The 20,446-nt window shown below is 51.3% G+C and overlaps 1 protein-coding gene and 1 pseudogene across 4 annotated transcripts; one reads left to right on the top strand and one right to left on the bottom strand.

The window, feature by feature from the left end:
- Positions 1-1,044: 1,044 nt before the first annotated feature.
- LOC125547965 (transcription factor HBP-1b(c38)) lies at positions 1,045-20,056 on the bottom strand. 4 transcript variants are annotated; one of them, XM_048711709.2, is made up of 9 exons: positions 19,707-20,056; positions 18,198-18,337; positions 16,746-16,823; positions 16,595-16,654; positions 15,994-16,071; positions 15,859-15,910; positions 15,440-15,711; positions 4,378-4,583; positions 1,045-1,573 (listed from the first exon to the last, which is right to left on the bottom strand). In XM_048711709.2, the coding sequence occupies exons 2-9, from the start codon at positions 18,255-18,257 to the stop codon at positions 1,525-1,527; spliced, it is 855 nt and encodes a 284-aa protein (XP_048567666.1). In that variant the 5' UTR covers positions 18,258-18,337; positions 19,707-20,056; the 3' UTR covers positions 1,045-1,524. The 4 variants fall into 4 exon arrangements, with proteins under 4 accessions (XP_048567666.1, XP_048567647.1, XP_048567654.1 ...); XM_048711690.2 differs by having other exon boundaries at positions 4,378-4,629; positions 19,707-20,050; XM_048711697.2 differs by having other exon boundaries at positions 4,378-4,629; positions 18,198-18,330; positions 19,707-20,050.
- On the top strand, positions 13,277-13,809 carry LOC147979345 (uncharacterized; annotated as a pseudogene).
- Positions 20,057-20,446: the final 390 nt, after the last annotated feature.

Genomic DNA, 20,446 nt, shown 5'->3' with positions numbered 1-20,446 from the left:
CCGGATCTCGTCGAGGTCGCGGGCTTTGGTGTGTGGAGGTCGACCAGCACTGGCCGGTTCGGTCCTCAGATGGGTGGTGGTTGTGTGGAAACGGAGATCCTTCTTCCTCCTCGACGGTACGATCTTCTGCTGGTGTTCATCCTCTTTCTTTGTGCTGCTGCAGGAGGAATGTCCTACTTTGCCCGGACAGTTGGCCCGACCGCGGTGTTGGAACCAAATCCTAGTTCTCTTCCATATGAAAGGGGCACATATAGCGGTACTCAAAACCACAGATGACGAAGGCCAGTGCAGGCGTGTTAAATGCACATGTATGTCCTTGTCTCATCGGCGTCGGAGCCAAGAAAAGGGTGAGCGACGTGGTGACGATTATGTCATGGTTGAAGATGGACCTGCTTGGTCTCATTGCAGATTCTTGTGTGGCAATGTGGCACTGTCTTCTCACAAGGTTCTTCAGGGATGACGATACAAAGCTCCAAAGATCTTTGTGTTTTACTGGTTGTTTGTTTGAGGATGCTCTTTGTTTTTCTGGTCTTTTGTGAGTGTCAGGGTGTAGCTCCAAGGATCTTTGTGTTTTACTGGTTGTTTGTTTTGGGATGCTCTTTGTTTTTCTGGTCTTTTGTGAGTGTCACGGTGTGCTTGTACGAGTCTAACGACTTTGTATTTATTTCATGATCTTTATACAAGCATACTTTCTCAAAAAAACTAAACAAAAACGGAGGGAGTACTACACTCCGTCTGGAAATAACGTGTTTTCCAACATTTGGTTGACCAACAATATGTGCAGCAAAACAAAAACAAAAAATATTCAGTGCTTTAAAATACAAAAAAAAACATATGTATCAAACTTTCATGACATAATACACATACATGTAAATCAACATCGCAACTTACATTTTCAGATGAAAGCTGCCTGTTAAGCCCTGTCCTAACAGAGCACACGCTCAAAAAGTGGATGCGAGGAATAATTCCAATCTCACCATAATCCACAAGTCTACACATAATGGTACAAATAGAAACATACAGTATCAATCACCGCACTCAAAATTAAGGCAACCAAATGGTAATATACAGTCGTTAGATGATTAGCCTGGCATTGTACAACATGATGTCAAATGTACCCAGCAGTCAATAAAACCGATTAGCAACAAAAGAGTTGTAAATGCACATCTAAAGGGATGGCTCTCTGCAAATTAGGATCTTAAAGATTACTTGGCAACCATTGGATGCCAATTTTACAGCGGTTAACGGTACAACAAGGATCCGGCCCTAATGCACTCAACTTCACTATATGGCTAAGCTACCTGAACACAACATCTCTTTGGATTATAGTATGTGCAAGTTCCTCTGAATCAAGTCTGTTGCATGACTGCCACCACCATCACCCCCAAACTCCGAAAATGTATTGCAGTCAAATCGCACGCGCTTGTTATTCCTTCGGTCGAGCAAGCCAGAGAGAACTTAGGGCACGAAGCCGGGATGAGTAATCACTTATCACAAGAAGTGCACGGGCAGACTGCCTTGTGGTCAGGATCCTTTGCATCTGCTGAAGAGTCTGCTGCCGCAGGTTGTCAGCCTTGATAGTATTAAAACAAGAAAGGATGTCATAAACACACCGGTCATAAAAGCATATAGTTAAACAGGATTTTGCAGATCATTTTGAATTGAGAAAAGTCTATTTTTCGTCCCTCAACTCTTCGCAAATTGCAGACTTCGTCCCTCGACTCTCAAACCAGACATCTTGCGCCCTTAACTCTTTAAACCAGACAACTTTGGTCCCTCTCCAGAACCGAAGCGGTTTGTTTCATAACATGGTGCGGCTTTGACCGGGCCGTGTCCACGTAGCAATATATCTACTTCCTCCCATCTATCTCCAATGCGGACATTTAGTCGACCATTTGGCGTGAGTTGTCTGCCGCAGCCAGCAGCATGCCTTCCACAACGTACACAGCCACAGAAAGCTAGAAGCTAACCAAAGGGGTAATTTTGACAGCAGCTTTTGTAAAAGCTACAGCTTTCACGTCGAAGCCAGCCTACCCCAACTTCTCCGGCTTCTCAACCGGCCGTTTTCAGCTGTCCCCTAGAAGTTGGATAGTATTTACCCATCTTTGCCACTCCCAAGTGAACGTAACCCTTCAATCTGTTCCTCTCAGCAGCCTCGGAGGAACGAAGGGGACCCCCTAGTCGCACTCCGGCACGACCGAGCAGCCGCCAGCCCCATGCAGGAGCTAGGGTTGGCTGCCGCCAGCCGCTGCAGCCGGACTCCGGTGACCCTCCAACCCCCGCCTATGCCCGGAGCAGCGCTCCACTGCCGGCCCAAGTACACTCTCGTCCCCTCCCTCCTTCCTCCCTCTTCTATCCCCGTTCCCCGCGGCCCTGGTCCAGCCGGCCGTCCGGCACCGCCGGCGCACCGGCCCTCCTTTCTCCTCCCCCCTACTCCCTCCTCCCTCCACCCTTCTCCTCCCTCTCCTTGAATCAGCCAGATCTGGCCTGACCCTTACCTTGCTCGCTGCAGGCCATTCCTCCGGTGCAGACGGCCACATCTGGGCTGACCCTCTCTTCCATCCTCACTCCTTTCGCATCCTCCTCCCCTCCCCTGTTATGTTAATTATTTTTGCCTAATTTTGTGTATGCACTGTTGTTCAAAACAAATTGATGGGAGTTGTATTGGATGAGTAATTGCTGTATACTTGATATTTTGAGGGTGTGATGATGATGGTTTGACAGTACTTGCTGCATATTGTTGTATATTGCTGTACAGTGGATGATATTTTGATAGTATTGTTGCATATTGTTGTACATTGGATGATTTTTTGAGATTATGTAAGTGGATTGTTCTTGATTTTTTTTTTGTCATATCGCTTGATTGAAGTATACTGAGAAGGCGGTGTGGGATGATGCACATCTGAAGAAACTCATCGAAATCTTGAAAGAGGTTGAAAATGCGAATAGACCCTTTAGGTCATTTAGATAAGGGTTGGATAACGTTTTGGAGAAATGGGAAGCAAGAACGGAAAAGAAGTATCCCAAGGATAAATTCAAGAACAAATGGGATGCAATAAAAAATGAGTATGTTCTTTCAAGGAGTTGAACAATGAAGCAACTAGGCTTGGATGGATGATGAAAAGAGAACTGCTTATTGCTCTAAGGAATGGTGGGATGAAGTAAGAGTATCAACAAAGGTTCATTTTGCATGGTTTTATATGATTGCACTACCTAACTTGTACATTTATTTTCAGATATGCCAGAAGAAGACAGGAAAGAAATGCATCATTTCAAGTTCAAACGACAGGGGCCGAAGCACCTTGAAGTACACATCATATTTGACAAAGTAAATGTCACAGGGGCTAGTGCTTCTTGTGCTGGAGATATACCCTCTGATGAATCAAGTGATGATAATGCGGTTCCTATGGAGAAACCCGATGATAGTGCTGAAATGACGTTGGCATCTTTGAAAACACCAAAAGCAAGCAAGAAGCGCAAGCAAACCTCTAATGCAAACGAGGAGAAGGATGGGAAGAGTCCCTTCTTACAATTGTACAAGCAGATATGTGAGAAGATAGAAAGTGGACTGCAGAAGATAACCTCTAGTGTTGAAGCATCATCCGCTCCTCCTCCCTACCATTTCAGAGATCATAAAGATAACGGTGGCTGAGGCTACCGAGCACCTCCAGCTTGGCACTGAACTCGCGATTGCCACCACCAGTGGCATGGTCCGCGGAGAGGTGCTTCACGGCTTGTGCACGTCCACAGCATGAACTCTGCGTTGACCATGCCGGCCCCCGTGACGCGTACTGCGCCACAATCGAGCATCGGCAACACGGACAAAGCTGGCGAACCTAGGCGCCTCCGCCACAGCTACGACGGCAACCATCTTCGACGTGACGAGAGGCCAAGCCCTGGGCCCGGCGGCCGTCGTTGACGACCAGCCAAGACGTGTAGGTCAGGCCAGTGGTGCTGGTGGCGTGCTTCTAGCTGATGTTGCCTAGTCGGACGACGAGGTGGTGCCGGTGGCGAAAGTGCATGCGTGTGAGTTGCTTGATCAAATGCCCACTAGAGATGGAAGGAAGATATATGATTAATAGAAGAGAAATTTTGCCACGTCAGCGAAGACCGGTCACAACAGGGTCAAGTCAGCAGCTATACCGGGTCGGCTGAGACGAGGGAGTAAACTTGTCTGGTTTGAAGAGTTAACGGTGCAGAGTACGGTTTTGACGCTGAGGGGCCAAATGTAGACTTCCGGAAGAGTTGTGGGATGAAAAATCAACTTTTCTCTTTTGAATTATATAGCCTACAGAGATCTATATACTCCTGCCCAGCTCCTCCGGTATCATATCATAGTACTCTCTACTAACCATACATTCGGAGTAAAGTAAATACCTGGCGAAGGAAATTTTCAAGGGTTCCAAGCTTTCCCATGGCCATGGCCATTTGCCCCATGTAGTTTGCCACATTTCCTGTTGATCCAGATCCAGAAGAGCCGATAGACCCAGCCAACGTTTCTGCCAAAGACTGCTGAAGAGCCTCCATTCCTTGTGAAAGAGCATCCTCAGCTTGTTGTGATGATTGCTGAAGGTTGCATATCCCTGACAGCTGCTGCTCAGTTAGGGGTTCAAGTTGGGTCGAAAGAAGCTGCAGTTTCTTAGTTTATTAGTAACTCATCAATAAATACATCAGCATTTCAAACAAATAAAGGAGACAAAGGAAGTATCAAAGAGATGCAAAACAAGACGCATGATATTGCGTTCTCAAAATCCATAATTTGCCTACATCCCCATATATTATTTAGTGTAACCTGATAACATACAGCACAGAGAAAGATGCATAGATACTCCCTAACAACAACAACAACAACAACAAAGCCTTTAGTCCCAAACAAGTTGGGGTAGGCGCATAGATACTCCCTCTGTTCTAAAATAAATGCCCTTCTAGAGTTGGGCACAAGAATTAAGAGTAAGGTGTCTATATTGCCCTCCATTTATTTTCATGTTTATCGCTTTCTTCTCACCAAGGCATTAAAATGCCCCAATTTTCCTCCTCAAATTAAGGCACACAAGCATGAGTTAATTAGTTCCCGTTTTTATGACACTGATAAAGGGTAAGGGCGTGTACAATAGACCTATACAAGCTGTATTTAACAGGAGCCACATAAGAATTTTGATGATGTGGCGGAAAGAGAAAAGGGAGAATGAGTGTCACAGCCAAACGAGTTTTTACAGACAAGACTGAGTTTTTTCTATTGTCTGAATGTTCTTTCTATCTTTTAATCAAAATTACCTATGAGTAGAAAGACAACTAACAGACGGATCATTGTATAGGCTATCAATACAACATGGTCCATATTTGACATGGAGGGGTATATTATGGACAGCACCTGTCTGTACTATTGTACAGGGGCGGACGCACGTTATAGGTTGTGGGGGCAACTGCCCCCGCTCGTTTTTTTCATCCGCGTATGCATTTTTTTTTTGAGGCACTCATCCGCGTATGCATAGTCTTCCATATACGTGTGTGCCCCCACTAGGCCGAAATACTTTGCCCCCACTTGGCACATTTCTTTTGTATTTTCAGAAGCCCACGTACTTTAAACTATGAAGAAGCAGCCCGCTATTTGCTGTAGCATGTAGCCCGCAGCCTGCGTTTGCATCGTTTCCTGGCTAACTCGATCGCAGTGGCCTTGCGGCTAGGTGCCTCGCCCCAGATTTCAGCGTACACACACGCACCTGACGCACGCACGAGACGGCCGAAGCCCTAATCTCTTCCCCGAAGCGATCATGCAGCCGCCGGCTCACTGTGACGTTGCCTACAGGCAATCGCAGCCTTGCCGTCGTCTGTCCCTCTCGGCCTTGCACAAAAAGATGCCACAAAACAGCCCCGTTTATTCTGCAACTCCGTAATTCTACATGACACGAAGGTATGCCATATAAGTCATCTAGGGTTTTTTCTTTGCAATTTTTTTTTGTTTGTGATTTCGGGTGAAGAGATGGCTCCGCTCCCACCCCCTAGCCCCGCCGAGCCCTCCCCTGCCTGCCACCGACGCTCCCCGCCGGTCGCCCGCCCCTAGCCCCCTCCCCCAGCCATGGAAGCCCCTGGTGCCGCCCCTGCTGACCGCCGGGCGACCCTCTCCGGCGAGCGCGTGTCCTCCAGTGACCGCTGGCTTAGCTCAGAGAGCGAGTCCTCGGCACGCTCCTACAAGGACGTCGCACTCACCCCGCCGGCCTCTGCTGCGTCGCCGGCAGCGAGGGCCCCTGGCCGCACCTCGCCGGCCGCCCACATGCCCGCCAGGCAACGCCTCGGCCCCCGCTCGGAGGTCCACCGCGTCTCCGGCGGAGCCGTGCTCGACGCTGATGGGTTCCAGCAGCCGCGGCGCGGAACCGCCGCCCAGGCCAGGACGGCAGCCCCAGCCCCTCGCCTCCACGCCGCCGCAGCCCGTCTCCGGAGGAGATTGCTGGGTTGTGCTTTCGCTGCCTCGACCACCGCCACCGGGTACGCGACCGCACCAACGACGTCCGGTGCAGGCGCTGCCTCACCTCAGGCCACGAGTCTCGCAACTGCGACTTCCGGCGCAACGATGACGCGCGGCCTCGCCGTGACGCCCCTGGCAGAGACGGCCCGGCCCTGGCCCTCCTGCGCTTCGTCGCGCCACCACCCCACCGGCACCTCCTGCGCTCCTGCCGCCGGCCCCCGTTCCCCAGTCGCGCCGCGACGTGCCCGCGCGGGTCATCATGGCGCAGTCCACGAAGATGGAGGAGGCTGAGCGGGCCCTTGGCCGCGCCATGGTGGCCTCCATCACCGGCAACAGGCCGTAGGTGGCCGCGGCCGAGGTGGCCGAGCTGCTCTACCGCTCCCTCGAGCTCTCCGAGGGCGACTTCACCGTGCACGAGCACCACCCCGAGGACTTCCTCATCCTCTTCTCCCTGGACACCATGCGTCCTCTCAATGGCGAGCACTTCATCAACTCGCCACGGTTCGCGTTGTCGCTGCGGCCATGGTGCAAGCTTGCGCATGCTAGCGCCGGCGGGTTTGAACACCATGTCGAGCTCAAGCTCCGCCGCATCCCCGCCCAAGCATGGCATCTCTCCACCGCCGAGCACATCCTCGGGGAGAGTTGTTGGATCGAGAGGCTGCATCCTCGCACGCGCTCTCGTGAGGACCTAGTCGTCTTCCGCCTGTCCGGCCGCGTGCATGACCCAGCCGACATCCGCCGTGTCACCATTCTGGAGATCTTGAACTGCTTCCAGCCCGCGTCCCCTGGAGGCGCCGGAGGTCAGGACGCTCACATACCCCGTCTCCATCGCGCTCGCACACACTGCCCCGCTCCGGGTGCCCCCGCCTGATGTCCAGGCCAATGACGACCCCGGCCGAGGTGGCGCCGACAATGGGCATGGCCAAGGCCAGGGCCCCGGTCATGGACGGGCGCGACGCCGTGGCCGAAAGCGCAGGCGGACTGACGCAGCACCGGGCGGCCCGGCCGACGGCATGGCCATGGACGCGCTTGCATGGCGCGCCTGCGACCGCTCGGGGCGGACCGACGGGTTGAACACGGCGACCTCCTGGCCCCGGCAGGCGACGGCGGCGGCGATGCCGCCCGCCCGACTGTCGAGAGATGGCATGCTGTCGTGGCCGGGTCAGCAGGGCCCCGCCCGTTCTCGTCACCGTGCTAAAAGAGGAAAAGGGGGAAAAGAAAGGGCCCGCAGCAGCGGGCTTTGGCGGCAGATCCTACGCGAGCGGCTGTCGCATCCGATGACGACGCAAGGAAGGTTGCGCAGATGCCAGCTGGCGAGCTCCCACTGGTCATTGGTGCGCCAGAAGGCCCTGGAATTTCAAACTCGGGCTCCCCCCACGATCCCGAGGACGATCCCGTGGGTCCCACCCCTGCCGCTGCTGACCCAACGTCGTGTCGGGATCTTGCCCTTTTGAGCCAGGTCCCAGACTCGCAGCCTGTGGTACCAGAGGCTTCAGAACTGCCAAGATCACCTGTCGCCTTGTCGGGGCAAAGTGGCGTCTCGCCTACTCTTGTCGCACTGGTGGGCCCAGGAATCCCCGTTGACCGGTCATCGCTGCCCCTCGACCCCGCTCAAACGGTTTCGGCGGGAGGAGGCGCACCGGTTGCCGCCCCACCCGCTATCGTGCCCACGTCCGAGGCCTCTTCCAAAGCTGCCCCCCACCCCCTACCCCCCTCATCGCCTGGCTGCTGCTGGGCCAAATGGGCCTGGGCCGCTCGCTGCAGAGCCCGCATCTCCAACTACGCTGCTCCTTGTGGCCGCTGCCGGACCACCCGCCACTGGATCGCCAAAGGCCGAGGCCCAGAGCCCAATTTCCATACTGCAGCGGCCCCAGGGTTCCTTCACGCCCGCGCCCAACGCTGATCATCGCTCGCCCGTCCCCGGACCCCGCTCCTCGGCATCTGGACGGTTTGCATCGCCGCCAATCACGATGCGACGATCGCGCAGCCGTGCGACCACGCAGCAGGCTTGGACGCTCGGCGAGTTTTTGGCCGCGGCCACGAAGCACATCAGCGCGTCGTTGCCGACTCCCGGGAAGAGGCCGCGTCGTCCCCTCAACTTCGCCCCACAGCAAGGCCGTTCCGCGGCTGCGGCCACACCTGCGGCGGCGCCGCCGACGGCAGAACGAAGGGCCCATGTGCAGATCCTGCGCACCCTGGGGATAGTAGGCACCAACCAGAAGATCACGGCCATTGAGATGAAAGCCTACGACGACATGTTCGCGGCGCCAATCCCCCTGTCTGTGCTCAAGGCCATCGCCGCCCTGGTCGATCGGGAGATCCCAGCGTGCTTCGCCTCCCCCACGCGAGCAGCTGTTGCTTGCGAGAGCTAGGTCCGCCGGCCCAATCATCGTCAACCCCTTGTTCATGGATCACGGACTAAAAAACGCAGTTTGGAATGTTTGCAGCCTCAACTCACGCGCCCGGCATAGTGCAATCCGCTCTCTGCTGGGCACTACCGACGCCTCCATTGTATGTCTACAAGAAACTAAGATGGCTTTGATCTACTCGCCCATTGTGCTAGACATCCTCGGCTCCAAGTTCGACGATGTTATGGCGCTGCTAGAAGGAGGGCGGGAGAGGGTCGGCCAGGGGCCTTTTGCCCACGGCCGGGCAAGATGGAAGGGATTTCCTTCTTAATTCTTGCTTGATTAGATTGATACATCTCCTCTCTTTATAGAGGTTTACTTGACTCCCAAGCAAGGCCTACTTGACCCCTAAGCAAGCGACCCTTATCTCTAATTAACCCTAAGACTAACGGGCTATACTACCAGCCCAGGCCCATTAGGCCCATTACGTACTCTAACACTACACCCCACCTGGACATGCAGCTTGTCCTCGAGCTGCAGCCTAACCAACTTATAACCATGACTCGACGCAACACAAACCTAACACCTAAAAACAAGCCTTTTACATCTCGGCTTGTTTTATTACTCTCAACCTGAAATGGACTGGGACGCTTTATTTTGGACCCCTTAACAAAAAGTGGACACCATCCGCACGTCAGACGTGCACGTGTACAGCCACCTAGATCCCATGGATACCACCTGGACAAAAGGAGTGCATGTGTACGGCCACCTGGAAGTGGTCGCAAGAGCGACCAGCAAAGACGCCCTCGCGGCTGCCGGCAGCGGAATGCAGTAGTGCTACGCGGTGTGCTCCTGTCGGTGACACCCTGCCTTCTCCCCATCCGACGGATGTTGGTCTGCACCGCACAGGGAAGAGTGGAGGGCTTGCGATGGAGAATGACGAGGGGTGCGCCCCCCCCTCCCCCCAACCGCCGATGTCGCAGACTTTGAGGTCGCTGCCCGCGGGAAAAACAGCATGCCCGCCGCCTATGGGGGAAACCGCATGCCCAAGATCCCCGAGGCAGCGGACGAGATCGAGGTCCTTTGCACAGCGAAGGGCAATTTGGAGGAGCGGCAGCTGCAGACCATGCATCTCCCGCACATGCTGACGCGCTAGGAGGCCGCACGCAGCAGCCTGCAGCCTCACCGCCGCCGACACGTGGCAGGTAGTGATCCAAGCCAGAAGCGGTGACGGCGACGGCGGGAACTTGATCTGCTGGATGGGGACGCCCTGAGGAAGCGGTGATGGCGACGGCGGGAACTTGATCTGGTGGATCGGGACTCCCGCCGGCACGGTCGATGCGAGGCCGGAGCTGACCGGCGGTGGCTGCTACAGTGGAGCGTTGGGCGCGGCGGCTGCCACTGCAGCCAGGGCGCGGCGGTGATGGCGGTGGATGGCAGCTGCAGCGGCTAGTGCAGCGGCCCGGCGAGCGCGGCGGGGACGCCTTGGGGCAGCAGCGGCGGCTGCTGCGGCGGAGGCCGCCAGGAGCGGCGGCTGCCACTACAGCCAGGGCGGGGCGGTGGTGGCGGTGGATGGCAGCTGCAGCGGCCCGGCGAGCGCGGCAGAGGCCGCCTGGTGCAGCGGCTGCCAGGGCAGCGCAGTGGCAGCGATGGGCGGCGCAGCCGAGTGCGACCTGTAGGACCCGGCCAAGAACAGGCGGATCTCCTGGACAGCCTGGGTTAGGTCCCGCAGCGCCCCGGACACCTCCGGGGTGAGGACGGCGGGGGCGAGCGCGACGGAGGATCCCGGCGCGGGCAGGAGGGGCGACGATCGTGGTGGTCACCGAAGGCAACGAGATGACCAGCAGCGGAAGAGACGGGTTGGGCAGCGGTGAAGACATGATCGAACCGAAGCTAACTGATACCAAACTGTTGTGGCGCTGCTAGAAGGAGGGCGCGAGAGGGCCGGCCGGGGGCCTTTGCCCATGGCCGGGCAAGATGGAAGGGATTTCCTTCTTAACTCTTGCTTGATTAGATTGATACATCTCTTCACTTTATATAGAGAGGTTTACTTGACTCCCAAGCAAAGCTTACTTGACCCCTAAGCAAGCGACCCTTATCTCTAATTAACCCTAAGACTAACGGGCTATACTGCCAGCCCAGGCCCATTAGGCCATTACGTACTCTAACAGACGACTACACTTACCTCCCGGCCGATGGTACACGAGGCGGCATCCTCCTCGCCTGGAAGAGCAGGGTTGTCACGATCTCTGACCCCCTGCTCACCCAGAATGCGCTCACGGCCAAGGTGTCCGTGGCCTCCGGGACGCCGTGGTGGCCGACGACGGTCTACGGACCCCAGGACGACGCAGATAAAATCCTATTCCTCCGGGAGCTGCGCGATATACGGGCGGCCTGCCCCGGCCCATGGATGTTATGTGGTGATTTCAACCTCATATAATGCGACGAGGACAAGAACATGGGTGGCCTGCATCGGCGCATGATGGGAAGGTTTTGCCGCGCCATCAACGACCTCGCCTTGAAGGAGATATACCTCAACGGGCGTCGCTTCACGTGGTCAAATGAGCAATCGCCGCACACGCTGGTGCACCTTGACCGCGTTCTTTGCACCCCGAATTGGGAAGATGCGCACGGCGAATGCCACCTTCGATGCCTTGCTTCGGCCGTGTCGGACCACTACCCGTTGCTGTTGGATTGCTCTCCCATGCCGGCGGCGCACAAACGCTTCCACTTCGAGGACTTTTGGCTTTGGTTAGACGGCTTCCAAGACACCGTTGCCGCTGCTTGGAGCTTGGTGCATGATGACGACCCCTTCCGGCGGCTGGTCAAGCGTCTCCAAGCTACTACTCGCCGCCTCTCGAGTTGGAGCGCCAAGTCCACGGGCAACATTCGGGAAAAACTTGCCATATCCCGCAAGCTGATCTTGCGCTTCGACAAAGCGGGGCTTCGACAAAGCGCAGGAGGACCAGGTGCTCTCGCCACTGGAGGAGTGCCTACGCAAGCAGCTCAAGCTCGCCTACCTCGGCATGGCATCCATGGAGCGCACGATTGCTAGACAGTGTGCCCCGCATCGCGTCTCTCAAGGACAGCGACGCCAACACAAGCTTCTTCCACCGGCAATGCTCCTACCGACGGCAAAAGAACCGCATATACAGCCTCGCCGTGGATGGGCAGGTGCTCATAGATCACGAGGAGATGGCCAACGCAGCGTTTTAGCATTTTGATGGCTTGCTGGGCACCGCTGTTGACCGGGAGCACACACTGGACCACAAGCTCGGTGACTATCGACCGATCTGCTTGATCCACATAGTGGCCAAAATCTTCGGGAAGGTCCTGTCATTGCGCCTCGCTCCCAAGCTCGACACCCTTGTCAGCTGCAACCAAAACGCGTTCATTGCCGGACATAGCCTCCACGACAACTTCGTTCTAGTCCGGCAATCCCTCAAGATGCTGCAGCAACTTGGTGCGCCCAGGATCATGCTCAAACTCGACCTCACACGCGCCTTTGACTCCATCTCCTGGCCCTTCCTCTTCGAGGTGTTGCGCCAGTATGGGTTTGGGGACCTATTCAAGGAGTGGCTGGCCATTCTGCTCTCCTCGGCGAGCACTCGTGTCATGCTCAATGGAGTTCCCGGCCCGCCAATTTGGCACCGCCGCGGACTAAGACAAGGCGACTCCACCTCCCCGCAACTCTTCGTGCTGGCGGTGGACAACACTTGGGAGGCTAATGCGTCGCGCCCTCCAGACAAGCATCCTCCAGCAGCTGCACCCCGACGAGCCATCCCGGCGATCTCTCTCTACGCCGACGATGTGATGCTCTTTTGCCATGCCACTCCCGAGGAGATAACCGTTGTCAAAGGCATCCTGGACGTGTTCGGTGTGGCTTCTGGGCTTCGGGTGAATTACAAGAAGAGCTCTGCCATGGTCCTTCATGCCGATGATTCCGTTGCGGGGCTGTTGGAGCTGCTTGGGTGCCCCATCGTGGCCCTGCCGGTCACTTATCTCGGCATCCCGCTCACCACTCGCCGCCCCCCCCCCCCCCACGGCCCAGCTGCAACCCCTCGTCGACGCGGTAGCGGGCCGGCTTCCTTCCTGGAAGGCATGGCTGATGAACAAAGCTGGACGACTGGTGCTCGTCAAGTCGGTGCTTAGCGCGATACTGATTCATCAACTGCTCGCGCTAGCGCCTCCAAAGAAAACCCTGAAGCAACTAGAGAAGATTCGGCACGGCTTTCTTTGGGCTGGCCGCGCGGACGCCCACGGTGGACACTGCCACGTGAAATGGTGCCGGGTCTGCCGCCCGCTTGAATATGGCGGCCTTGGCGTCCGGGACCTTGAGCGCACTGGGCTATCGCTACGGCTGCGCTGGCTATGGCTTGCGCGTACGGACACAGATCGAGCATGACAGGGGCTTGACCTACAATTTACTCCGGAGGAGCGCGCACTCTTTTACGCCTCCACAACCATGACCATCAGGGACGGCAGGACCGCCCTTTTTTGGGAGGATCGTTGGCTCGGCGGCCAATCCATCCGCGAGCTTGCGCCCATGCTTTTCCAGTGCAACCCCAAGCATCGCCGAAAGTCGAGAACGGTGGCGGAGGCCATGACCAACAATAGCTGGGCGCGCGACATCCATGGTCTGCTCGGCCTCCCAGAGATTGGACAGTACCTGAAGCTTTGGCACTTAGTACAGCATGTCGAACTGTCCAACGAGCCGGACAAGCTGCTCTAGAGCTGGACCGCCAATGGTGCTTACACCGCCCAGTCTTGCTACCGGGCAACCTTCCAGGGAGCGACGGGCTGCCACTCTTGGAAGCTCATTTGGAGGAGCTGGGCACCGCCAAAAGTGAAGTTTTTCCATTGGCTGGCATGTCAAGATTGCTGCTGGACCGTGGAGCGACTCACACGTCGTGGCCTGCAGCACCACCCGCGGTGCCTTCTGTGCGACCAAGAACCGGAGACAATCAGGCACTTGATGCTCACGTGCCCATTCACTAAGCAGACATGGCATGAGGTCCTAGCTTGGCTGCACTCATGATCTGGTGGCTGCGCGCGAAGGAATCCACACCGCCAGCTGTACGCAAGGCGCTGAAATCCGTGGCGCTTTTGGTGCCGTGGATGATTTGGAAGCATAGGAACGCGTGTGTTTTTGACCATGTGAGCCCATCGCTCAATGAGCTTGTTGACAGGATCAAGGACGAGACCCGATGATGGGCAAAGGTCGGGGCTCAAGGGCTCAGGGTCGTTTTGCCATCATCCTGGGATGTCCACTGAGCCCCTGTCGGCTGTGTAAACCTGCCTCCTAGGAGGATGTAAATTCCCTCTCTTTCCAATGCAATGAAACGCAAAGGCCATTTGCTTTTTCTCGAAGAAAAAAATTGTGTGTTTGCAATTTCTATGATAGAAACCATGTTATTCTCATCTATTTACGTGTATAGTTTACCGATTTGGATGATCAGATCAGTTCAGCTGCTCAAGCGATTCGGTTATGACATATAGATTTAAGTTTGCAACTTTCTACTTCGAATAAAATTGACATATAGATTTAAGTTTGCAACTTTGTACTTCGAATAAAATTGCATAGTCTGGACTGACAAACTCCAATTTAATTCGGATTATCTATTATACTACTTCCTTTGTAAACAAAATATAAGACGTTTTTTAGATACTTGTTTACAAAGGAAGTATATTTGAATCCTAGCACACATCAACTGGAGACCCAACTCCCCAACTTTAGTTTATTGGGACGTTTCCTTTGCCTTATTATTCCACGAATATGAGTATATGACCATACATTCTTACTCATCGTTTCACTATCACTTGTAAGAAGAACATTAAAAATTTCGACGCAGACCCCTATGTCGCTGCCTCCCCAGAGCGACTGCCCAAATCCGGTCTTCCTCCCCCTCCTCCCTGCCCTCTCTCTTCTCATCGCTGGCAACCCCCTCCGGCAAAAGCCCGTAGGGAGCCGGCGATGGCGAGCCTTTGTTTCCTTCGCCCAGGGGGCTGCCCACTCGTGATTTGGTGGTAGTGTTTCGGTATACTAGCGTCGACATAGTTGTTCTTATTGTTCTTCTTACTTTCTCTTTTGGTTTTCTTTCTCTTTTAGAAGACCGGGGCAACTCTGTATTTTTCCTTTTTCCTATCTATATGAAATGGCAGGAGCACCCTGCTTGCATCGTAAAAAAAAATTCTCTTGCCCCCTCTCATATTTTTTCCTGGGTCTGCCCCTGCTATTGTATACTCCCTCCGTTCCAAAATATAAGTCTTTCTAGAGATTCCAATATGGACTACATACGGATGTATATAGACGTAGTTTAGAGTGTAGATTTACTCATTTTGCTCCGTATGTAGTCCATATTGGAATCTCTAAAAAGACTTATATTTAGGAACGGAGGGAGTACATGACCTAATACAAACACAATGGTTCAAGTTGTAATTGCAGTGCAGAAGGACAAGTATTTGAGAGAAGTTGGATAGCCTATAAGGTCATCTGTTTTGAAACAGAGGGTTTGTACTGACAATTTTTTCATTCTAGACTAAGATATTCTAGAGCAACATTGGTCATGCTAGATGATTTTGATATTCCGAAGGACTAAAAAGCAAAGAACAAGGCTGCATTACACACCTTTAAAAGCTCAGAAGGTCGGAAACCTCCAAGCCATAGGAAACACCTCTCAGCTGGTGTCTTCCACATGCCTGATAACACATGAAAGACATCTGCTTTGGCTGCATTTCCTTTTTGCTTAAAAATCTCATCATAGTGTGACATGATCTTCTCAACAACACTACGCAGCTCAGTATCGCCTGCATGAGCATTAACTGCAGCTCTCAGCTCATTAACTTGTCGATTGTGTTCTTCCAACCACCGTGCGTACTCTGTGTCAAAAGCCAACGCCCCTGTAACAAAAGGCAGCATAGTTATAATATACAAAAATAAGAGAATGTGGCATGTATTTGTTGGATACGTCCATGGTGAAAATTAAGAAAATAGTTCATGTGGCATACAAAGATTACATATTGATCACTGGAGAGATCTGATATTACCATTTCCACTCATGGAATGAGACTGGTCTGCTGAACTAGATATAAAAATGCCCTGTGAAGGAAATTTCCATAAGCAAACTTCAAATGAAGTCTTGTAACCAGAACTCAAAAAAGTGACAAGCAATAAAAGCAAACTTGTTGACGAGCTCGTTGCAACTCCTGCTCTAGCTGGGTAAGCTTTAGCCTGCTGTTCTCCAATTGTTGAACATATGCCTACAAAAGAGAGCAACATTATGAAAACAATATACAATACACAGGCCACACCGCCACGGTCAATCTATAGTAGAATTGTGAAAATGATGACTTTGTAGCAATGAATTAAATATTGTGATGTTCTCCATAAACGAACTTCCGTTTTGATTCTCAACAATGGAACAGTTCACCCGAAACCTCCGCAACATGCTCACCGAAAGCTCTTTGAACTCTTTTAACGGCTTACAGGCAAAACCACTAGACCTGCTTCTGTGCTTAATCTAATCTAAAAATTATACACAGGCCTACACGAGTTCATCCATCCTCTCTACATTTTTCCAGCAATATAATGTGTATACTGCCCTAGCGCCAACAATAACTGAGCCCCAATAGAAAAATAAATAAACCCAATAGCAAAATGCAGTTTAGTTATATGAGTGGCATAATTCAAGTACTAGTAGAATGCAATACCAAGTGAACCAAAAGTCTCACGAAAATAAAAGCACTGTCATTAGTAAAGAAGCTAAAAGTAACATCCAGGTACCTTTTTCCTCAAACGACTTTTCCTAGCAGCCTCACGATTTTGAGCAAGCCGACGCATTGTCTGCAACATAAGCTATTAGCAAATTATTTCTTGCAAGTAGCAGGAGCGATAACGTGAAATCAAACGGAGAAAGCTACTTGAAAACTTTTACCTTCTGATCTCCGTTTTTGTCTCTGGATCTGTCACTAGAGTCAGAAACAACAGCAAGAGCAGCATTCCCTGGTTCAAGCTGCGGATGACAACATACTACTATCAGGCTTGCTTTATTCTTATTTTTAAACAATTAAATTCCCTCTCATAGATTCCTGAAAAACCTGATTCAAGCTGCGGATGACAACATAACTATCAGCGTTATTCTTATTTTTAAACAATTAATTTCCCTCTCCTAGATTCCCAATGTTTCAGCATAAAATATGAATGAGATTTTCCACTACATAACTGAAAAGCAAAACTAGTTTACTTCTCTTTTATGCTTCTCCTGTTCATGAAAAACTAGTGGACTAGTTAAGGGTATTAGGGCATCTTCCTAGTCATATATGCAAAAAATGAATTTGGCCACTTAGCATAGCAGCTCCTGTTTTGTGTATCCTTTGGTTTACTATTGTTTTATCATCTATCAAGGACATGTATGTTCTGCATCGCAGACATAACGTATTTTGGGTGCCCATATTGTAACTGTCAAAATTACCATTTTCAACTACCACATAATCTACATAGACCTCAGCAGATGAGTTGAAAGATCTATGTTATACTCCCACCGTCCCAAAATAAGTGTCACTGATTTAGTAAAAGTTGTACTAAATCTTATTTTGGGGCGGAGGGAGTATGTGTTTCGTAATTGTACATGTGATACTCCTGAATCCTGATGGTCCAATTTCACAAGCTATCATAAAGACAGAACACAAATAAATGGTTGTTGAGGAACTAAGACAAGGTCAAGGGGTTTGAGGATCGTATCAAGCAGTGAGCCAACTTAACAAGTGTTATATTGTATTTCCAAAAGAATATTGTGCTAGATATCTTAATAGGTAAAGCCGACTATTCATGTTTTTTCACTCCTAATTTCATGGATATCTATGTGAACTGTCCATTCACAACACATAGTTATATTGGATTATGAAATGTGAAGGTTCTGTTCTATTGTGTAGTAATCTAAACAGGACTGATGGATACCATACAAATTCTCCCATCTACCCAGTATTGTAAGAGCGGTTCTCTCATAACAAGATCTCAAAAAAAAATCCAAGTAGCAGCATAGTGCAGATCACTATATACTGACTTTTTAGTTTACACATCTTCCACGAATTTAAACCATTGAATGAACGGCAAAGCTAATAGAAATATCTTACAGAACACCCACTACATTTGGTCAACCCCTCTTATTTCAACTTCTATAGCCACTATTGCTCACATGGTTTAATGTAATGGTTGATCTCATAACCACTGATTCTGTTTCCAAGTGAAAATGATAAACCTCACTATTGATATCATTGTTTACCATTATTATATGATCACTCATATACATTCAGTAAAATTAGTTGGGCTGTTCTCCACTCCATAGTCCACACAATAGCTGAGCTAATTAAGGTAAGAAAAGACTTACCATAAGATTTTCATCAGTATCATCTGTTGACGTTTCTGTTCTAGGGCTGGCCTCTGCCATTGCAGATTATTCCTAGTGCTCAATGTAACTCCCAGAGAGATTCCTTTGTTGTGACAAAGCTGCAGATATATGCCTAAACACTGATGAACAAACCATTTCAATGAGATATAATATGCAAAGATTAAAGACGCTGTAAGCCAGACATGATCAATCTGCCAATTTGTTACTAAATACTAAATATCTAGGTGGCATTGAGCAACAGACGATTAATTAATATGATGAACAGACTCAAATGGCAAGATTGGTAAACAACATGCATTTATATGGGAGAACATAGTTCAACAAGCAAAATTTATACGTGACGAATAAAGTTCTACATGCATACTCATGACTTCCACGCAGGCTTGAGATGTCAATTTCTGGAGTTACACAATTGCCACCAAGAAACGAATTGATGACTTAAATGCCAGGTAACGTGAATCTTATTCTTCATATTTCCATTGGTGAATAGCTCAAACCAAACCCAAATAATATGATGAATATCACAACCCCCTCCAAATATAAGGCGGTTCCATTTATAGTTCCCACTGTTCACATGAACAAATCGGCCACTGTTCATGTTAGATTGGAAGTGTGGGATTGGAATCAACCACGTTTCAGTACAATATCTTGCGGTCATCATTTCCTAGCATAGAAATTAGTCAACATTCTGGTTTAAAAATTGCTGAAGCATATGTGGAATGGGAAACCTTCTCCATAAGTTCGGACTTGTGGGTGAACTGGTTGGTGCGTGAAACATATAATGGTATCAGAGTCAGAGGTCTCAAGTTCTGAGTTCTGGCTAGAGCGTTTGCTCACCCCTATTCACAAACACGGAGGCGAGAGTGCTAGTAGTGCCCACGTTTGAGGCGAGAGTGCTTGCACGTGTGGGTTGTGTTGAAGTATATGTGCAATGCCCAACCTTCTCCATAAGTTCGGACTTTTGGATAACTGGCTGGAGCATGAATTCAATAGTGTATCAGAGCTGGAGCTAAGCTGGTGCAACAATCTGAGTAACTGGTTGGTGCATGAAACATAACAAAAATATCTTGTGGGTTGGCAATTATCTAGAATATTCATCATTTTGTTCTAAACAAGAACCGGATGATACAGAAAAATGTAATGCTAGGGCTTACCAATACCTCCGCAGCAAACAAAAAATGGAATCGACTAAAAGGAAGGATTACCAAAAGCGATGACAGCCACAAAGACTAGACGCTTATTTATCATGACCTAAAAAGAAAACTTTTTAACATTCCGATCACTTATAGTTCGCAACTCATGGTAGGCTACTAAGGCTAGGAATCGATTGCCTTCCTATCATTGCAATCTAGCGTAGTACATGAATGGAGCTAAGCTGGCGCAGCAATCTGGAAAACAACCAAAATGTAACCGTGTAAACTCGCTGCGAGCTAGCAGTAACTTCATCCCGCAGCAAAAACAAGGGAAAGATGAGGGTCCTCGAATCACCTCGATAGGAAGAGGGGCCTCTATTCGAACTACGGGGTAGTAGACTGCCGCCGTCGCCGATCCTTTTGCGGTCGCCGCTGCTGCGAGCTCCCCGAGCTACCGCCGCTGCTGCGAGCTCCCCGAGCTACCGCCGCCGCCGCTCTTGGCCTACACGACGAGCCCGGCGAGCAGGACGCGGCTGCGGCTTCCTGCCGCCGTAGGTCCCGCCGCCGGGGACACCTCTTTGGTTGCGGCTGGGGAAGCGGAGGGCACGGGAGCTCGGGGGGCGGTGCTCCCCGGAAACGAACTGGAACGAACCCTAGTTTTTTTTTTCTCCCCCTTTCTCCTTTTTACGTGAGCATAAAAGGAAACACATATATTGCCCCTCCGGGTTCCTCGAAGGCAAAATGTGCAAATTTAACCTTACGCGGAATTATTTCACAAACTAAATCGTTCGTGAACACTTAGCTGACCCTTTTATGCAGCGTCCGACAGACGTTGCATTTTATTGAGCAGCGTCTTACTGACACGCGCTGCACGCCTGGCCAACGTGGCACCTTGGGGTCAGACCCGGCCCAACATCTGCAGCGCCTAGTCGACAGGCGCTATGCTACCCATATATGGCGTCTATGTGTTAGGCGCCACGCTTGTCAAGTGCGGCGGATATGCATTATGACTGCACATTCACTTACCTAGCCAGTTGTGGGGCCCCTAACTCATCCCCACACACATCCATAACAGATTTGGCTTCTCCTCCCCCC

This window comes from Triticum urartu, chromosome 3A (genome assembly GCF_056163025.1).
Source record: "Triticum urartu cultivar PI428250 chromosome 3A, HENAU_Tu73, whole genome shotgun sequence".
NCBI lineage: Eukaryota > Viridiplantae > Streptophyta > Magnoliopsida > Poales > Poaceae > Triticum > Triticum urartu.
Note: the sequence above shows the minus strand (reverse complement) of the source record. Positions and strands in the feature narration are given on the sequence as shown.